At 43.4% G+C, this 18,854-nt stretch overlaps 7 protein-coding genes across 7 annotated transcripts; 4 read left to right on the top strand and 3 right to left on the bottom strand.

Moving 5' to 3' along the window:
* Nucleotides 1–12,012: 12,012 nt before the first annotated feature.
* Nucleotides 12,013–12,537, top strand: GCK72_000589 (uncharacterized protein; the record flags this gene model as incomplete). Its single annotated transcript, XM_053722573.1, has 1 exon — nucleotides 12,013–12,537. One exon carries the CDS (start codon nucleotides 12,013–12,015, stop codon nucleotides 12,535–12,537), a length of 525 nt encoding a protein of 174 aa, XP_053591218.1.
* A 425-nt stretch (nucleotides 12,538–12,962) lies between these two features.
* On the top strand, nucleotides 12,963–13,415 carry GCK72_000590 (uncharacterized protein; the record flags this gene model as incomplete). The annotated part of the gene is made up of 1 exon (XM_053722574.1): nucleotides 12,963–13,415. The coding sequence occupies one exon, from the start codon at nucleotides 12,963–12,965 to the stop codon at nucleotides 13,413–13,415; it is 453 nt and encodes a 150-aa protein (XP_053591219.1).
* GCK72_000591 (uncharacterized protein) lies at nucleotides 13,092–13,475 on the bottom strand (the record flags this gene model as incomplete). Its single annotated transcript, XM_003109140.2, has 1 exon — nucleotides 13,092–13,475. The coding sequence occupies one exon, from the start codon at nucleotides 13,473–13,475 to the stop codon at nucleotides 13,092–13,094; it is 384 nt and encodes a 127-aa protein (XP_003109188.1).
* A 263-nt stretch (nucleotides 13,476–13,738) lies between these two features.
* Nucleotides 13,739–14,110, top strand: GCK72_000592 (uncharacterized protein; the record flags this gene model as incomplete). The annotated part of the gene is made up of 1 exon (XM_003109401.2): nucleotides 13,739–14,110. The coding sequence occupies one exon, from the start codon at nucleotides 13,739–13,741 to the stop codon at nucleotides 14,108–14,110; it is 372 nt and encodes a 123-aa protein (XP_003109449.1).
* A 333-nt stretch (nucleotides 14,111–14,443) lies between these two features.
* On the top strand, nucleotides 14,444–15,084 carry GCK72_000593 (uncharacterized protein; the record flags this gene model as incomplete). Its single annotated transcript, XM_003109157.2, has 3 exons — nucleotides 14,444–14,491; nucleotides 14,538–14,699; nucleotides 14,746–15,084. 3 exons carry the CDS (start codon nucleotides 14,444–14,446, stop codon nucleotides 15,082–15,084), a joined length of 549 nt encoding a protein of 182 aa, XP_003109205.2.
* A 168-nt stretch (nucleotides 15,085–15,252) lies between these two features.
* Nucleotides 15,253–17,200, bottom strand: GCK72_000594 (uncharacterized protein; the record flags this gene model as incomplete). Its single annotated transcript, XM_053722575.1, has 5 exons — nucleotides 15,253–15,561; nucleotides 16,039–16,106; nucleotides 16,155–16,875; nucleotides 16,925–17,066; nucleotides 17,112–17,200. The coding sequence occupies 5 exons, from the start codon at nucleotides 17,198–17,200 to the stop codon at nucleotides 15,253–15,255; spliced, it is 1,329 nt and encodes a 442-aa protein (XP_053591220.1).
* A 274-nt stretch (nucleotides 17,201–17,474) lies between these two features.
* GCK72_000595 (uncharacterized protein) lies at nucleotides 17,475–18,761 on the bottom strand (the record flags this gene model as incomplete). The annotated part of the gene is made up of 4 exons (XM_053722576.1): nucleotides 17,475–17,599; nucleotides 17,701–18,050; nucleotides 18,096–18,619; nucleotides 18,669–18,761. 4 exons carry the CDS (start codon nucleotides 18,759–18,761, stop codon nucleotides 17,475–17,477), a joined length of 1,092 nt encoding a protein of 363 aa, XP_053591221.1.
* Nucleotides 18,762–18,854: the final 93 nt, after the last annotated feature.

An 18,854-nucleotide genomic window follows, 5' to 3' on the forward strand; every position in this document is an offset into this window, starting at 1 on the left:
TTTAGAGCAAAAAAGTTGATCTTCCTCTAATTTCATAATGGACCTACCCACGAAGAAAACTTGTACCATTTAATGCAATTTAATTCTATTCACGAATGCAATTTAATGCATTTTTTGCATTTTTGTGCCATAAAAATGCATTATTTTGCGTTCGTGGGTAGGCAAGTTTTCTTCGTGGGTAGATCCATAAAAGTATTCTAAATCTTTACTAATAATATTCAGCAGATCCGTTTGTCTGTCCGTTTGTCGCCGACTCTAGCGCCTTCTGTACTGAACCGTTTTCAATGAAACTTACACAGATCGATTGGAAATTTGTCCCGGATGATGCCCGTCTATTTGTTTTAGTTAAAATAGTTCGAAAATAGGTCACTACGTGAAAAAACGTGGTTTTCAAGCCTTTCATTGCCTTTCGTTTTCGAAATAGGGAAATAGGAGTTCACAGGAAAAATAGTTATAGAAACTTTTCATTCTTCAAATGAATTCATTTCTTCAAGTTTTCATAATGTTTTGAAAGGTTTGTACTACAAATCTTGGGTCAGATCTATTCTGCAAACGTTGACCTGTTTTTTGCTATAAACAGTTGGATGTGGACGAGACGAGTGTGGAGGATTGGAAAGATGTGTGGCTGGTGAGGCCTCCAATCCATCCGAGTTTTATCCGATGTGATTGTAAATGCAATGTCGCTAGAGTTGGTGTTTTCAGTGACCCATTTATTGATTGCTTTGGGCGAAGAGTCACAACAGAAATGGTGAAGAATGAGTGGAATTAGTGGCCAGAATATTAGAGTAGTGAATAGTAGAAGTGGGGAATTGTGAGAAGTGTGATGATACGGGTGAAGTTAAGCGAAGTAATTCGAAGTAATCCTAAAAAGGTGTGAACGGTGATGGGCGGAGTCTCATAGAAATGTTCTAGAAACAATGGGAGAAATAGCGAGTGGAAAGAGGAGAGTGCTAGAGATATTATGGCGGCGGCGGCAATTGAATGAATTGTTTTCCCTCGCTGCCGTCGAGCGCGTTTGCATCCTCTTCCACGAGCTTCTCGTCCACGGCCATCACGAATTATCCTTGCTTTGGTGACTTGTACTCGATGGGTTGAAGAATCCATTGAAGAGTGAGGAAATTGAGAGATTTCCGAGAAGAATCTCATTTAAGGATAGGTCGTGGATATATCCGAAGAAGGATATCCACGACACTCCGGGAAAGGGGGATCAACGAAACGTAGTGTAGTTGATTGGCGTGACATCTCCAGTCCCAGATGTGATTCGTCTTGAAGTCTCCTGTTCTTCTTTGAGATTCTTCGTCCATCTCCGCGTTGCTTTGGTATTTTGGATCCTTCCTTTGGTTGTTGCCACGTTGAATGATACTTTAGCTCAACACCTCATACTTGTTATTTCATCTAACAGAGTACGAAGTATCAGCTTAATAGGTCGTGGATATAACCAGGATGGTATATCCGCGACACTCCGGGGGCGGACGAATCGACTGAGCGAAGTGAAGTTGATTCGCAGTGGTTGAGGGTGTTGTACTTGCTCATTGGTTGTTGAGCGTCCTTTCCGGTGTATCGAGAAGAGAGTTGAAGTAATCTTCGGCATGGACTGTTGCATGACTATCAGCTTTGATCTATGAAGACTTGAAATATCTTGGAATTTTGGTCGGTGAGCCTGATGACGTTGGAGTTTGCTTTGGAGTCTACGGTGCCGTCGCGATCCTTGGTTGAAGCATCAGAAGTGAGGTATTGACAATGTTGTCTCTGTTGCTTCCTCCTCTGAGTAGATTTAGGCCTGGGTCTCTCCGCCTTTACAAGCGAAGAACTTTCAGCTTCCTCTGGCTCAGTTGTAGTTGTGCGTCTTATGGGTTGGGTAGATTTAGGCCTGAGCTAGTTTATCCTTTCAGATAACCTAACTTTCAGCTTCCTCTGCCCCAACAGACGCATTTGTCGGATCTCCTGTAGTGACAGATAATGGCGAGTTTCTTGGCTCCATTGCTCTGGTGAACTGTTCGTAGTTGGCTCAGGTTGACACGTTCTCCTTGATGCTCCTGTGGTCTTCTTATCCTTGCTGACAATGATGCTCTGGTCCTTGCTTCTGATTGTTTTCAATTTTCTTCTTTGGTGGGTATATTACTTCTGACGATGTTGTGGTTAACGACTTGCAGACGTGAGCTGGGAAGAGTTCCTATCAGCGACGCTTACAACGCGTCTCTGACAACTGTTCCTCCCCTCACTGTCAGAATTTGCAGTCTTTCAGCGTTACATCAGTTGCTTCACGGCGTTTTGCTTCGGAGTGTCTTCTTTTGTCGACTCCTTGACTATTGCTGGCATTGCTGGGTGCTGTGGTGATTACATTGAGTATCCATCAGGTTTGGTGCTTTCGCAATGTCCTGTGAAGTGGCGAATTTTGCAGTTGGAGCAGTTGTTCTTTGATCGGCAGCTAGTGACCATATGTGTGCTTGAAAGACAGTTGTTGCATAGTAGCTTGTCTTTCACTGCTTCTTTCTTCTTCCGTAGGGAAGCTTTGCACCGTAGGGCACAATGATCCTTGTCATCACAATATTGACATGGAATCAGCTTGCTTGGTGGTTTGCGTCTGTTGCCATTCTTCTTGTGTTGATGATGACTGCTTTCGTGCTTGGGACGCTCCTGATGACATTGTTGATAATGATTTCCGTCATCTCCTTTCGCATGCGTGGAGTTCGTTTGGCGGATTCCATTGTCGTTGCCACGTGAAGGCTCGCTGATGGGCCACTGTTGAATCGCGAGTTCCTCGTGAAGCGCATCCAACAGTTGATCAAGTTTTGTAGCCGCAATGTTTTGTAGCAGCAGTGAGTGGGCTATCCTCGAGAACCTTTCGGGAAGCCTTCTTGCAAAGCTGATTAGGAAATTTGGGTCGTCTGGATTCGTTCCGTAAGCTTTCTGTTTGTTGGCAAGCGTTGAAAAGGTGTTCAGGGCGCTCGTCAATCCACTCAAGTCGTGCTCTGGGAACTCCAACTCCATTGACTTCCTCCAAGCTATGATCTTCTGTACGCCTGGGCTGTTGAACTGTCTCTCCATGTTTCTTCTGATGGTCCAGTAGTTTTCTTTCGACGGCGTTGTTTGATGTACGTCGACAAGATCCTTTGGCAGTAGTTTCATCAGTAGACCTTGCTTGACTTCGAAGTCGAGGTAATCGTTATTGTGAACCATGAAATCGAACAGTCCAATGAAAGCTGGGTAATCGCAGATGTCTCCACTGAACGGTGTCACCACAGTGAGGGCAGACTTGATCGATGTAAGTTTCACTTGCTCCCTCTGGATGTCCTTTTCCATGAGGTTGACTGTTGAAGTGACAGTTGCTGGTGAATGATTACCACGTTGTTCATGGAAATCAGGAAGTGATGGAGTGTCCGCCCCGATGAATCGACTGCTTTGGTCTTTTGCGAAGTTGTTTGATAACGAAATGCTATCGATCACGTTTACATAACGCTCTCGAATAACATTCGCTTCATCGTTTTCGCTCCGGCTTTGATCATCGACACTGTCGTTCAAGAATGGAATTCTATCGACTACGTTTACATCACGTAATCGACTAGCATCCACTCTTGATTCCACTTGGACGTTGTTCCTTGAAGTATCAGCTTCTTCTTGTTGATGCAGGTTGTCATCACGTCGAGGAATCACTGGATCCATCCTATTGATCACGTTTGTAATCTCCACGTCATGGTTTCCCGTGTTGAACGTCTCCTCGGAAGTAAATGTTCCATTGGTTCCGTTGCTTTGGGTGATGGAATCTTTCCTGATGCCTGCGGGGTCTCCATGCATTGTGATAGAATTCTTTGGTCGCCAGGAAGATGGGCTAGTCTGAAAAAATATTAGTGGGTTTTGGGTGGTTCCCCTTCAGAAGGGGTGTTTTAGTTATAAGGTACGAATGTAAGACAATTTGGTAAGAAGTGACAGTGAGTTTTGATTGAAAGAAAGAAAGTTGGTATAAAACGCAGGGAAGTGGGTGGTCGTGAGAGCCACACGCAGGGAAGTGGGTGGTCGTAAGAGCCACACGCAGCGGTTAGAGGGGCCGTCCCTTTTTTGGTGCCAGACTTGACTTGCAAGCCTGAACACCTCCAAGCTCACAGCGACCACATCATGCGTCGTGCACTCGTGAGGCATTTGGGTAGCCCTCAGTCACGAGCTATCCTTCCACCCATCATAACTGAAGATCTGTAACGTTCGACCTGTAAGCAGAGTTAGAGGGGAAGGGGCTTGAAAGGCTTTAGCGTTGTAGTGTGCAGTAGGAGCCACTACATTACTGATTTTATCGGGCGCTAAGTAGCCATCTAATTTATCCCGATTATGGTTGGGAACTAAGGTTAGTATTAGTTTGAGAGAAGCTCTAAGCTTCTATGTAATTAATTTAAAGAAGAGTAAGACTAAACTAATAAGACACTAGGTAGCTAATCTAGAGTTTTTAGAAGCTTAAGAAGTACTACGACTTAAAGATTAATATACTAGAAGGCTAAGAGACTAGGTAGCCAACACCTTCTGCTTTCCATCTTCTTCGAAAGATGTTCCGCTTCCAGCACTGGTTTTCCTAGGAGTACTTAAACTAGTGACAAGCTAGTTGTTTTTCCTACGTACTAACAGACTAAATGCTAAACCTAGTTGGGGCCGACGATGTGATGCATCGTACTGAGAGAAATACCTGAGACGGTGAGCTTTGGAATCCATGATGCTCAGTCGTCCAGAGGAGCAGCTGGGAGCAGGTAGAAACAGCAAGTGGTGGTTCAGAATTGTCCCTCTGAGCGCTCATTTCCTCCAATGCTGGGGTGATGTCGTTCTTGTCCCCATCTCAGTTGCTGGACTGCTTCTCGTTGTCGTTGTTGCGCCGAATGTTGCCACAGTACGTGTCCTTTGTACTCCCATGCGACGACTACCGATTTGCACGGCTCGGTGTTGAACCGACCTCAATACTGCCTCAAGATGTGTCTCCTTGTTGCAGAGATGCTCGTTGTTGCACAGCTTGATTACTTGATTTCTTTGGTCAATCCTTTCAGTCGAGAAGGTTCCGGCGACTTCATTTCTGGTGAAGCCTTGTCGTTGGTTTTCTTTCCTTCCAGATTGATTCCATAATCGATGATCTCATCGCGCCGAACGTGAAGTTTGCTGTTGATTCGACTCCTTTGTAGTGAGTTGCTTGCTTAACCGTCCGGTTTGAGTAGCTGTGGTGGCTTCACGTGTGTTTCCTACCACGTAGCCAGTGAATTGATTGAGTTTCTCTTGCTTTGGGTTGCACACATCCTTTCTGAGCGAAGATGCAAGTATTGGGGACTTCTCCTTCGTTGACTTCTTCGTCTTCTTCTTTGACTCCGTTTTGAATCTCGGCGCCGGCGTTTTCTTACATCGAAAACGCGACGCTTCGATGTTTTGCTGTCGTTCCTCTTCTGGTTTCAATTGACTTTGTCATCGAATCTCGGCGCCATTTTCTCTTACATAGAGAGAATGACACGTCGACTCTCCGACTGTCCATCCTTTGCAAATTGTTGCGAAATTATGCGGGTTTTGTCGTTGAGTTTCATCAGCACCTTCTTCAGACCAAAGCGTGGCACTTCCACTCGCCGACTCACCGAATTCCTCTCCGTTTGTTGCTGCTGTGGACTCCTTGTCGTTGCGTTCCAATTGAGGCGACATCACTGCCATCGGTGCTCAAGAATTGTCGGGTTTACACAACCTTTCAACTCTCTTGCAGCCGATCGGCTTCACATCCGATCACCAGGTCCTTTCGAAAAAAAAATTTTTCGTTTCCGGTCGCATGCACCATGTGGAGGATTGGAAAGATGTGTGGCTGGTGAGGCCTCCAATCCATCCGAGTTTTATCCGATGTGATTGTAAATGCAATGTCGCTAGAGTTGGTGTTTTCAGTGACCCATTTATTGATTGCTTTGGGCGAAGAGTCACAACAGAAATGGTGAAGAATGAGTGGAATTAGTGGCCAGAATATTAGAGTAGTGAATAGTAGAAGTGGGGAATTGTGAGAAGTGTGATGATACGGGTGAAGTTAAGCGAAGTAATTCGAAGTAATCCTAAAAAGGTGTGAACGGTGATGGGCGGAGTCTCATAGAAATGTTCTAGAAACAATGGGAGTGGAAAGAGGAGAGTGCTAGAGATATTATGGCGGCGGCGGCAATTGAATGAATTGTTTTCCCTCGCTGCCGTCGAGCGCGTTTGCATCCTCTTCCACGAGCTTCTCGTCCACGGCCATCACGAATTATCCTTGCTTTGGTGACTTGTACTCGATGGGTTGAAGAATCCATTGAAGAGTGAGGAAATTGAGAGATTTCCGAGAAGAATCTCATTTAAGGATAGGTCGTGGATATATCCGAAGGAGGATATCCACGACACTCCGGGAAAGGGGGATCAACGAAACGTAGTGTAGTTGATTGGCGTGACATCTCCAGTCCCAGATGTGATTCGTCTTGAAGTCTCCTGTTCTTCTTTGAGATTCTTCGTCCATCTCCGCGTTGCTTTGGTATTTTGGATCCTTCCTTTGGTTGTTGCCACGTTGAATGATACTTTAGCTCAACACCTCATACTTGTTATTTCATCTAACAGAGTACGAAGTATCAGCTTAATAGGTCGTGGATATAACCAGGATGGTATATCCGCGACAACGAGTCAGATGTTGAAGTGCAGGTTAGATAATATTCAACCAATCAGTTGTTTATCTGCTAATAGTAAGGAATCTGACTACTTTCAGATGGTGATTTTCATTCACTCGACATTTTGAGAAAATTCCAGAAAATAAAAAAAATAAGGTGATTTTTTTAAACTTTTTAACTTAGAAATATAAGGAGCCATTACCGACGAACAGTCAAAAATTAAGGAAGCAGAATTTTTTGGATAGAACCATACTAAACAATCTTGAAAGATTTTGGAGGAGGGACGCGGCATCGCCGCCGATCAATCAAACACTTAAAAATATTACTTGAAGTTAGAGACCGCAACATTTTTTTTCAAACTCAATTTTTCATTAAAATTTCCATCCTGACCTTTTCTTCAGGTAAATGGAAGTACATTCCCAAATTTTTTTCCGAAAATATTCACACTCTCCGAAGTTACAGGACCTTTTAGTCAGCCATGGTTTCTACTGAATTCTCTTGGAGAATTCTTTTGTTTTCCTGACCACGCAAAAAATATCTTCTATTTTCACGTTCAGTCAGTCAAATTTTTGCAAAATTTAGGAAAGTTCGAACCAGAAACCCTTTGATTAAAACCCCCGCGTGTTATCCACTGCAGTTCATGAATTAAATGACCACAAATGTGACGCGGATAATAGGAAAATATATTTTTGACGTGATTGCTTAAAATTCAAGAGAATTTTTTTGAAGGATATTCAGCATATTTCGAGATAAAACATCAAATATCTAAAATTCGACAGCACGAAATTTTTTGTTCCCAAGTGCATCTAGATCGAAATTTTGCGTAGAATCTGAATCCGTCAAGAAATGATGCGTATTTGACCTGCATTAATCTGAACTGTCGGGAAAACTGATTTTCTTTCTGAGTCTGTTGTCTTCCGACACAGAGGAAACTACATTTTACAAATCAATGAGCTTCAAAATTTTGGGCCCAGGTACCTGAAGAGAAGAATTAGCAGCACTCAAAATGGCAAAGGTACCGCAAGAACTGATGAAAATAGACCAATTTATTTCCGAATTTAATGCAAAACCATGGGATCCGACGAAAAGAGAAAAATGCTATATTTATGAGAAAGAGTGAGTTAACTCATTTTTGAATCGACCAGAATAGTTTTCTTCTTTACAGAATTACTGACGCACAAAACATTGTTGCCGACTTATCGGAAGGATTCGATTTCGAGAGACATGATGGATTACTAGCAACTATTAAAATCAGACCACCTGACTTTTTTCAATTTTTTGTGTGGCACAAACGATTTACTGCTGAGAATAGAACTTAGCAAACAATCCATGTTATTTAATAATTTTTCAATGTTGTCTTCATCTAATTCTCTTGTAATAAAGCATGCTGTTTTAAGGTCCTCATGCACACCGTAAAAACTGTATTTGAGGTGCAGCAACTCTATTGTTCAAAGGATCCGTCGGAGTGCAACTCTATTAGAGGGGCACTTCAAATTGAGGAACACATTAAATACAGTTTTTACGGTATCCTGTCTTTTCGTTTTAATGGATCTTCTGGTTATAAGAAATCTGTCAATTTACAGATTTCAATGAATAGAATGAACAAAGTTTCAGTACAAGAAAATCAATCTTTCTCTAATTCTATAAGTAGTCTACAATATATTCAAAAAGTATAGGGCTTTATTGTCGTAGACCTAATCAGCAATCTTGATGTAGGAAAAAGTGAGAAATCGAGTGGAAAAGAAGACGGAGAAACTCCTGCTGAAATGAAACTAAACTCAAGTAAAATAATGAGGAAATGATATGAACTGTAGCTTTTTGATGAGTTTAGTGCCAGTTTGTTCTTTTTATCTTGATAATGCAGTATCTCGAAGAATTCAGACGAGTCTCTGGAAGTCTCGGCAACTTTGACAGACGTGACCTGCTATTTTCCCAGATCATCTTAACCGACGTTTCCTCGTCTTCCCAGTGTACCATCTGCGTATTCATCTTGCGTTGTCTTGACGCATACACAGAATTCTCAGTTATCGATCCATACTGTCCGCTCTTAGCCTTTCTCCACCATTATTCTGTCAAATTGAGGAAACATTTTCTTGTTTTTCAGCTCTTCTCACACACGATGAAACTATTATCATTCCCGTACCTCGTATATCTTCGAATAATAATTTCAATGAATCCGATCGAAGTGTTTTGTCTCTCATTTTGTTCGAAAAAATCAAGAGAAAGAATCAAACAGATACGTTTTCATATTGATTATGCCACGATTTCCACAGAACTTGTCAAACCGAAATCACTGTCTTTTATATTACGATTTTTGTCTTCAACTCGACATATCACGATTCCTTTCCAGCTTGCTCCCCGTTGGGCTCGGTGTGAGGGGAGAAGGTTTACAGGGACTATTGATGGAGTCAAACACTATTTCAGGTATGTCTCAATGTCACAAAGTGACAAAAATAATCAAATTATTCAGATCCATGGATGACGACGACGGTACCGTTTTGTATAGTGATATCAAGAAAAGTGGATTTCAAATAGCCAGTTACATTTTGGATTTAGTAAGAGGAAAACTGGAAACTCTTAAGATGGACTTCAATTTGATTGATGATTGGAAAGGATTTCTAGCTGAACCATGTCTCAAATCAGTTTCCAGAGTAGAAATTCTTTCTGAATCTGTTACTTCTGAAAAACTGTCCGTCTTCTTCAACAATTTTGAAAATCCACTTCGCCATGCTCATATTCACTCTAAAGTTGACGGACCAGTGTCTACAAGTCTGAACATTTTTCGATCTGATGTATTAATCTTTTACGAAACTAATTGGATTACAAGAGAACATTTACTTGGCTTCAGTGGAAAATACTTGTGTTTCATCAATCCCACTTTCCGCATTGAAGCAATAATCGAGTTCATAAGACAATGGAGAAACGGGAATAATACGAAATTCGTATCACTCATGATGACAGAGGTACCTCAAGAACTGATGAATAGAGATCGTTTTATTTCTGAATTCAACACAAAACCATGGGATCCAACGAAAAGAGAAAAGTGTTTCATTTATGAGAGAGAGTGAGTTAATTTCGTTATAAACTGGCCACAACAGTTTCTTCTTTGCAGAACCACTGATAAACAAAACATTGTTGCCGACTTATCGAAAGGATTAGATTTCGAGAGAGATGATGGATTACTGGCAACTATTAAAATCAGACCAAGTCGCAACGTACGTCGTCATCGATTTCAGTTTTTTGTGTGGCACAAACGATTCACTACTTCTGAATGAAGTTTATCTTGAAGACAAAAACGTATCACGTTTCAGTCATGTTTCAATTGTACTTTCCTTTTGATTTTGTATTAATAATTTTCCTGTTTTGAAGTTCTTTATCATTCTTATATATAAACCGCATGTGAACGCTGTCTGTGGATCTGTCTGTGTGTTTTCAGAGTACTTGAGAAATTATAGAGAAAAGCGACCAGCCCCAAACTCGCAGGTGGTAGAAGAAAACGTGGAAGCAGTGTGTGGTTTTAAACAACCGTTTCAAAACTCCACCGTTTCGAAAAGTCCGGTTGTGAAATGTCCGGTTTCTAAACGTCCGGTTGTGAAATGTCCGGTTTCTAAACGTCCGGTTGTGAAATGTCCGGTTTCTAAACGTCCGGTTGTGAAATTTCCGGTTTCTAAACGTCCGGTTGCGAAATGTCCGGTTTGGAGACGTCCGGTTGCGAAATGCCCGGTTTCGAAATGTTCGGTTTCGAAACGTCCGGTTTCGAAACGTCCGGTTGCGAAATATTCGGTTTCGAAACGTCCGGTTGCGAAATATCCGGTTTCGAAACGACCGGTTGCGAAATATCCGGTTTCGAAACGTCCGGTTGCGAAATATTCGGTTTCGAAACGTCCGGTTGCGAAATATCCGGTTTCGAAACGACCGGTTGCGAAATATCCGGTTTCGAAACGACCGGTTGCGAAATATCCGGTTTCGAAACGTCCGGTTGAGAAATATCCGGTTTGGAGACGTCCGGTTGCGAAATGCCCGGTTTCAAAATGTTCGGTTTCGAAACGTCCGGTTGCGAAATATCCGGTTTCGAAACGACCGGTTGCGAAATAACCGGTTTCGAAACGACCGGTTGCGAAATATCCGGTTTCGAAACGTCCGGTTGAGAAATATCCGGTTTGGAGACGTCCGGTTGCGAAATGCCCGGTTTCGAAACGTCCGGTTTCGAAACGACCGGTTGCGAAATGCCCGGTTTCGAAATGTTCGGTTTCGAAACGTCCGGTTTCGATACGACCGGTTGCGAAATATCCGGTATCGAAACGACCGGTTGCGAAATATCCGGTTTCGAAACGTCCGGTTGAGAAATATCCGGTTTCGAGACGTCCGGTTGCGAAATGCCCGGTTTCGAAATGTTCGGTTTCGAAACGTCCGGTTGCGAAATGTCCGTTTTCGAAACGACCGGTTGCAAAATGTCCGGTTTCGAAACGACCAATTGCAAAATGTCCGGTTTCGAAACGACCGGTTGAGAAATATCCGGTTTCGAAACGACCGGTTGAGAAATATCCGGTTTCGAAACGTCCGGTTGCGAAATATCCGGTTTCGAAACGACCGGTTGCGAAATATCCGGTTTCGAAACGTCCGGTTGCGAAATATGCGGTTTCGAAACGTCCGGTTGCGAAATATCCGGTTTCAAAACGTCCCTTTGCGAAATATCCGGTTTCGAAACGACCGGTTGCGAAATATCCGGTTTCGAAACGTCCGGTTGCGAAATGTCCGGTTTCGAAACGTCCGGTTGAGAAATATCCGGTTTCGAAACGACCGGTTGAGAAATATCCGGTTTCGAAACGTCCGGTTGCGAAATATCCGGTTTCGAAACGACCGGTTGCGAAATGTCCGGTTTCGAAACGTCCGGTTGAGAAATATCCGGTTTCGAGACGTCCGGTTGCGAAATGCCCGGTTTCGAAATGTTCGGTTGCGAAATGTCCGGTTTCGAAACGTCCGGTTGCGAAATATCCGGTTTCGAAACGACCGGTTGCGAAATATCCGGTTTCGAAACGACCGGTTGCGAAATATCCGGTTTCGAAACGACCGGTTGCGAAATATCCGGTTTCGAAACGTCCGGTTGCGAAATATCCGGTTTCGAAACGACCGGTTGCGAAATGTCCGGTTTCGAAACGACCGGTTGCGAAATGTCGGGTTGCGAAATGTTCGGTTTCAAAACACACTGAAGACTGTTTGTTAAAATACAGCTTCCCGGGAAAAGTATCGAAAAATCATAACTTTCGTGCTAAATTTTTCAGGCTCACAAATAGTTCATTTGACCTAAAGATCAAATGGAACCCGCCAGTTTACGAATTTCAGTTTCGGTTCACGTACGAGATTCAGCCGATGGTTTGTCAGTTCAACGATGAAGACGACAGAGTATGACGGGCCCAACGGAACGATTCTTGATTTTCCCGATCACATAATGGATGGGGAATCCGAGTCCTCTCCGTCCCCGTCACCTCCTCCACCATGGTCTCCAGCTCCGCCTGCTCAGCCGCCGACGCCACCAACGCCATCTCCTCCGCCAACTCCACCAACGCCATCTCCTCCGCCAACTCCTCCACCGCCACCGCGAGTGGTCAATCGCCCAAGAGGATTCAAAGGACTCGGAAAAGGAGGAGCCAAGCGCCATCGCAAAATTCTTCATGACAACATCCAAGGAATCACCAAGCCAGCCATCCGCCGTCTCGCTAGAAGAGGAGGAGTCAAGAGAATCTCTGGACTCATCTACGAAGAGACACGTGGAGTTCTCAAGGTTTTCCTTGAGAACGTCATCCGTGATGCCGTCACCTATTGCGAGCACGCCAAGAGAAAGACCGTTACCGCCATGGACGTCGTCTACGCTTTGAAGCGACAAGGAAGAACCCTCTACGGATTCGGAGGATAATTCAATTATCCCTTCGTTTTCCAAAACAAATACCGAACCCAACGGCCCTCTTTAGGGCCACAAATCTCAATAATCCAGCCAGTTTCTTGTTGAATAAAGCTCATTTCTTGTTTCCTCGAAGATTTTCCTTGTTCAAAAACTGCAATTTTCTGTTATCTCGATCTCGAGTCAAGCTGTCTTCATCTTCACTCTGGATCCTTCCCAAGTGTGAAGAACAATTTGCTCTCAAATGATAAGATATCCAGCAGAACTGGAAGTGTAGCTGCCCTATTTCCATCACGGGATTACCGAATTCTGAAGAATCTCTATGGAAGTTTCACTACCGCCAATAAGACAGATTTCATGGGAAATAAATGGCAGTTCTGAAAATCTAAAATGTAAAAAATACGATTATGACAGTGAAATAGTTTCGTTTTTTCTTTTCCATGGAAGACCTGAAAAACCTGCAAATAAAACAAGAAATTAACTTTATTCAACAAGAAATGATTGGATTTTGGATATTTGTGGCCCTAAAGAGGGCCGTTGGGTTCGGTGGGTTTTTTGGAAGAAGGTTCTTATTCCTTGTCTCCTCCAGTCTTCTTTGGAAGAAGAACGGCTTGGATGTTTGGAAGAACTCCTCCCTGGGCGATGGTCACTCCAGCCAAAAGCTTGTTGAGTTCTTCGTCGTTGCGGACGGCGAGTTGAAGATGTCTTGGAGCGATACGGGTCTTCTTGTTGTCACGGGCAGCGTTTCCAGCCAACTCGAGGACTTCAGCAGCGAGATACTCGAGAACAGCGGCGAGGTAGACTGGGGCTCCAGCTCCAACACGTTGAGCGTAGTTTCCTTTGCGAAGGATACGGTGAAGACGACCGACTGGGAATTGGAGTCCAGCTCTTGACGAGCGAGACTTGGCCTTTCCACCGGTCTTGGCTTTTCCTCCCTTTCCGCGTCCAGACATGGTTGATGAGTTGATGGGTAGTAGTGAAGTACTATCGTGAGGAAACTGTGCGGAAGCAGCGCTTTTATACTCTGTGTGCGGTGGGTGGGCGGGGCTATCACCGCGGAGGTGTTGAAAACGACATTCGGCGACGCGTGGTGACCAGGTGTGTCCCCACAGGGTGGTGGCGACAGACTCCGCCCCGCCACCGCGCGCTTCAAATAAATAGTTCCTTGAGTCACTCGCCGCTTCATACTAGTCTATCGACCAGTCCGTCAATCGAAATGGCACCACCAAAGCCGTCCGCCAAGGGAGCAAAGAAAGCCGCCAAGACCGTCACCAAGCCAAAGGATGGAAAGAAGAGAAAGGCCCACCGCAAGGAGTCCTACTCTGTCTACATCTACCGTGTGTTGAAGCAAGTTCACCCAGATACTGGAGTCTCCTCGAAGGCCATGTCCATCATGAACTCCTTCGTCAACGACGTCTTCGAACGCATCGCTGCCGAGGCTTCTCGTCTTGCCCACTACAACAAGCGCTCAACCATCTCTTCCCGCGAAATTCAAACCGCCGTCCGTTTGATCCTTCCAGGAGAGTTGGCCAAGCACGCCGTTTCTGAGGGAACCAAGGCTGTGACCAAGTACACCTCCAGCAAGTAAGCTCTCGAGCTGAAAGCTACCCCACCGAACCCAACGGCCCTCTTTAGGGCCACAAATGTTCAATAATCCAATCATTTCTTCTTGAATAAAGTCTAAATTGTTTTTTAACATCGCAAAAGCCAAGTTTTTCCAAAAATTATCCACTTCAACTCCTCCAAACCGCAGAATATAGGGAAATTTTCACGTAAGCACGAAAATGTTGCTTCATTTCAGATTTAATCGAAAGCATCGACATGCCCTTATCATTAAGAATTGATGTTATGCTTTCACCATTTTGAAAATTCATCAATTCTCCCATCTGGCGATTCACAGCTAACTTAGAGAAGATAATCAATGGATTCCATAGTTCTATTAGCCCTTCCCTCTGTTGCTGTTCTATTTGTAAGGATTTCAGAGCATTGTTTGTGAATATTTCGATGTGCTTTAGACATGTGGTGGGAAGAAGAAGAGAAAGGAGAAGACTCCTACAGGAAAGGCTTCGAAAGAAAGCAAGGAGACTCCAGTAGCTTCTTCAGATTCTACCATAAAACCTCATAGTGACGATGAGCCTCCGAAAGAAAAGACAAAGTCAGCTGAAGCATTAGAGAAGGTTTTCACTAGAATCTAGTAGTCTCCAGGGGAAAATGGTTTTTCAGAAATCGTCAGAAATAAAATCGAAATCTGAAGACAAGAAGAAGAAAAAAGGGGATTCGACAAAGAAATCCGAAGGTGAGAAGAAGACGAAAACTGTGTCGGAAGAAGAGAAAAAGAAAGAAGACGAGAAGAAAAAAGAAGAGAAGAAGACAACAGAGGATGAGAATAAGGAGAAAGAGGAGCCGAAAGGAACTGTAAATCCGGAGGATAAGCGAGCAGTCGTTAGTGATCCCATCGTAACTCCTGAAACAGATGAGTATCCGACACTTGAGGATGATGCGGACAAGTCGAAGAAGAATGGGGAAAAGGAGAAAACTGATAAAGATAAGGAGAAGAAATGAGATCTCATAAGAGTGAATAAAAATTTCATAAGCAGCATAAGCGAATAAACCCAAAAATGCAAAAGAATAGGTATTATCACATAGAAATAACCTAGACATTTTGGCAAAAAATTCTCGTTTTGATTTCTTTGGCGGGGATGGAAAACAAGTAGTTGAGAGAGCGTCATTCTATTTCTTCTTGTCCGTGAAAGCTCTGACAGCAGCGACACGTTCGACGACAGGTGGATGAGTGTGGACACACCACGAGTAGAGAGAATCGTTGATCGGCATAGACAGGTTGTCGACTCCAAGTTTAGTGAGTGCTCCGATCAAATTGTCTCCATGTCCGAGTTTCGCAGCAAACTCATCGGCAGCGAATTCAGCAGAACGAGAATGAATGACTTGTCCCATGTGGGCGAGCTGATGGTAGAGGGCCAAAATGAATTGGAAGACGAGCATCATTCCGATGATTGGTGGGGTATCGCGGTATCCGAAGGCCTAGAAAACGAACGTATTATAGATAATAGTTGTACCGTGTGACATTTTTCGATTCCTGGAATCAGGAATCCGGATTCCGGAACCGGAATGAAAAAAAATCCGGAATTCAGGAAATTCGGAATTCGGAACTTGGAATGATCTGCTAAATTTGCAAAAAAAAGAACTTCCGGAATTGAAAAAGAACTTCCGGATTCCGGAAATCTGATTCTCAAAAAACCTGAATCCGGAGTTCGGAAGCGGCATGAAATTTTTTATTTTCCGGAATCCGGAGCCGGAATGAAAAAACCCGGAATAACGATGTTATGGAAATATCAGTTCGCCATAGTTCTTACAACTTCGCTCCACCGAAAGCCCCTTGAAATGCGTCTCTTTTTCTCTGTGTCTCTCAATTTCGCACACAATTTTCTTCGGTTTCGACAGAGCGCGGTTGTAAGAACTGTGTCGTGCTAATAGCAGAATCCTGAAAGTAGTGCTTACTTGATAAAGAGCGTCCCATTTGTAGAAGTATGCGAAGACAGCGAAGCAGAAGAACAAGTTGACTTCGGCTAAAAATTTACATGTTTTATATTGATTTTTCAAAACAAAAAACTAACTGATAATCAGATTAATGAGAGTATGCCAAAGAGCCCAATGTCCCAATTCGTGTCCCAACACGGCGACAACTTCATCATTATTCATTCCTCTCTTCTTATCATTCTCCGTCTCCTCAATCTTCTCTCCCGCCTCCACATACAACTTGTGCACTTTCTCTTTTTCAGTTCCACTGAGAAGAGTATCGTAGAGAACGATACGCTTATTCTTCCAGAATCCGTACATGTAGGCGTTGGAGTGAGCAGATCGTTTGGAGCCGTTGACAACGTAGAGTTTGGTGAGTGGATACTTGAGAGACTCGGCCAATTTCTCGATTTTCGTCTTGAGTTCACCGTCTGGGAGTGGGAAATATTTGTCGAAGAGTGGAGCGATGAATGTCGGGTAGATAGTCATCAGAAGCAACACAATAACAGAGAGGAAGACCCAGATATAGACATAGAAGTATGGCCCTCCGTTGGTAATAATCCATTCGATTCCATAGACAATTGGCATGGTGAGAGCGAATCCGACGAGCATTTTCTTGACTTTATCAACGAAATAGAATCCAATCGTCTGTTTGTTGAATCCATGAGCGTCTTCGATGATGAAAGTAGAGTATAGATCGAATGGAAGATCGATTATAGTCTCAATTATTGTGTTGACAGACAAGAAGACAGCCACGTGGAATGGAAAGTTCTCGGTGGCATACCACAAGAATGGGAAGTATCCGCCGACGAGTTGAGCCTGAAGATTAGAAAAATAATATAGAAAAACAGATTTCTTTAAAACTAACAGTAGTCAGAAGCTGGTTGAACCAACTATGCAAGAATCCAAACGTGTGATTATCCATCTTGTAGTCTCTCGCCTTCTTGTAATCCTCATCACTAATCAACTCTTTCACTTCTTCCGGACGCTTCTCCGCATCTCGGTGCACTCTAAAAATGGGCAAATGTTTGAGATATCTCAGTTTTCAAACCAACTTGTACTGTCGATAAGTGATATATTGATCCCATAGAAATAGCGCCCAATTGGTTGCTAGTAGTGTTTTGAATAGACAACTAGGATCCATTCTGTTGAAAATTGAAACGGGTTAGTATTGAGAAAAACTGGGTGCAAAATTGGAAAGATAAGGTTAGATTCGAGTGGAACGAGCAAAAAACAATCTGAAAATCTGATATACATCACGAAGGATTCATTGAAATTACAGATAAACATCGGGGCGTGTGGTATGAAGGAATTTCGGGAGAAAGAAACAGTTATTTACAATTTTACACGGATCGTTTTCCTGGGGGAATGAATGAAAACAAGTAAATATGAAAAAAAAAGGTAAAATAAGAAAGGATTTATTCAGCATTAAGGAGTTCTTGAATTTCAGCTTCCCATGCGTCTTCATCTTTTCCTCCAGTCTTTTCAACAACATCTTCGTAGTCGTTGAGATCCGCGAGGATTTCTCGTTCCCATTCTTCGTCTGAAAAAAGAAACGTGGTGAAATAGCATTTTGGACAACGTGGCTTTTCACAAGACACGTTTAGAATCAAGATAGAGCGCACTTTCCCTAACTTTACTTACCAACACTAGTCAAAGTTTGCTCTCCGGGTGCTGATGGTTGCTCGGACACCGTCTCTTTCACTTCTTCGTCGTCTTCATCTTCACAGCTCTCATCATTTGTCGTATTTCCCTCAACTTCTTCTTCTTTCTTCTCAATCTTTGGTGGTTCTTCCACTTTCACAGAAGCCTCTGGAACTTCAACCGAGATGGGCTCAACCTTCGGTTCCTCAGCTTTCTTCTCTTCAGTAGTCGATGTTGCTGTTGCAGCCAACACAGTCGGACTAATTCTTCCCGTTCCTTGAGCCAACATCGACTGACGAATGAGACCGATACGGTAGAAGTAGTTCTGCCAGAACTGATTCTCTTTCACTCTGAAATTTCAGCAGGTTCATTGCTTACATTCTCGAGTAACTCACTGTTTCGGTACCAATTGGAATCGTACATTTGCCAGATTCGGGTCTTCTTTCAGTAGTAAAGCGGCCATCGCTTGTTGCTGATCATACGAATACTCACTGTTTGCAGGCGAGTCACGAAGAAAATTTCTAGTATCCGTTGACAAAGAGAGCATCTGCTTCTTGGCGAGATTCTCATCAGGCAGTCCTTGCCATGGCATATCGATATTTTTCAGTTTCTCGCGCTCTTCTTGGAGTTGCTTCTCGAATTCATCCTGCTCTTTGTTGAGGTCTCCGAGCATTGTATTCTCTATAACTGCATTCTTGACTTCTCCGAGTTTCTTTCCAGCATCCTTCGCATACTCGAACAGCTTACTTGAAGCCACTCCACCACCAACTTTCAGTCCACCAAATAGAGCAGCCATCGATTTTTTGGCACTTTCCGTGGCGGATTCTTGTGGGGACGTTGGCTCTTCTACAGCAGGAGTCTCTTGTGGGGTTTCCACTTCCTTTTCCCCTTTTTCCTCTTCTGATTTCGGAGATTCCGTCTTAAACTAGCAAGGGTTGTTCACTGGAATTTCAGTTCATGTAACTTACCGTTGAACTTTCAGATACTTGCTTCAAACTTTGTTCAATCGTGGATTTCGCGTCGTTCATTTTCTTCTTCATATCTGCCAGAAGCCACGACATTGTTACTTTTCTGAATATGATGGATTATTAGAAATTTATGAAAAATGATCAATTAGAAGCATCAAACCGATATCGGATTGTCAAAAAACAACA

The sequence above is a fragment of the Caenorhabditis remanei genome, chromosome I (genome assembly GCF_010183535.1).
Source record: "Caenorhabditis remanei strain PX506 chromosome I, whole genome shotgun sequence".
NCBI lineage: Eukaryota > Metazoa > Nematoda > Chromadorea > Rhabditida > Rhabditidae > Caenorhabditis > Caenorhabditis remanei.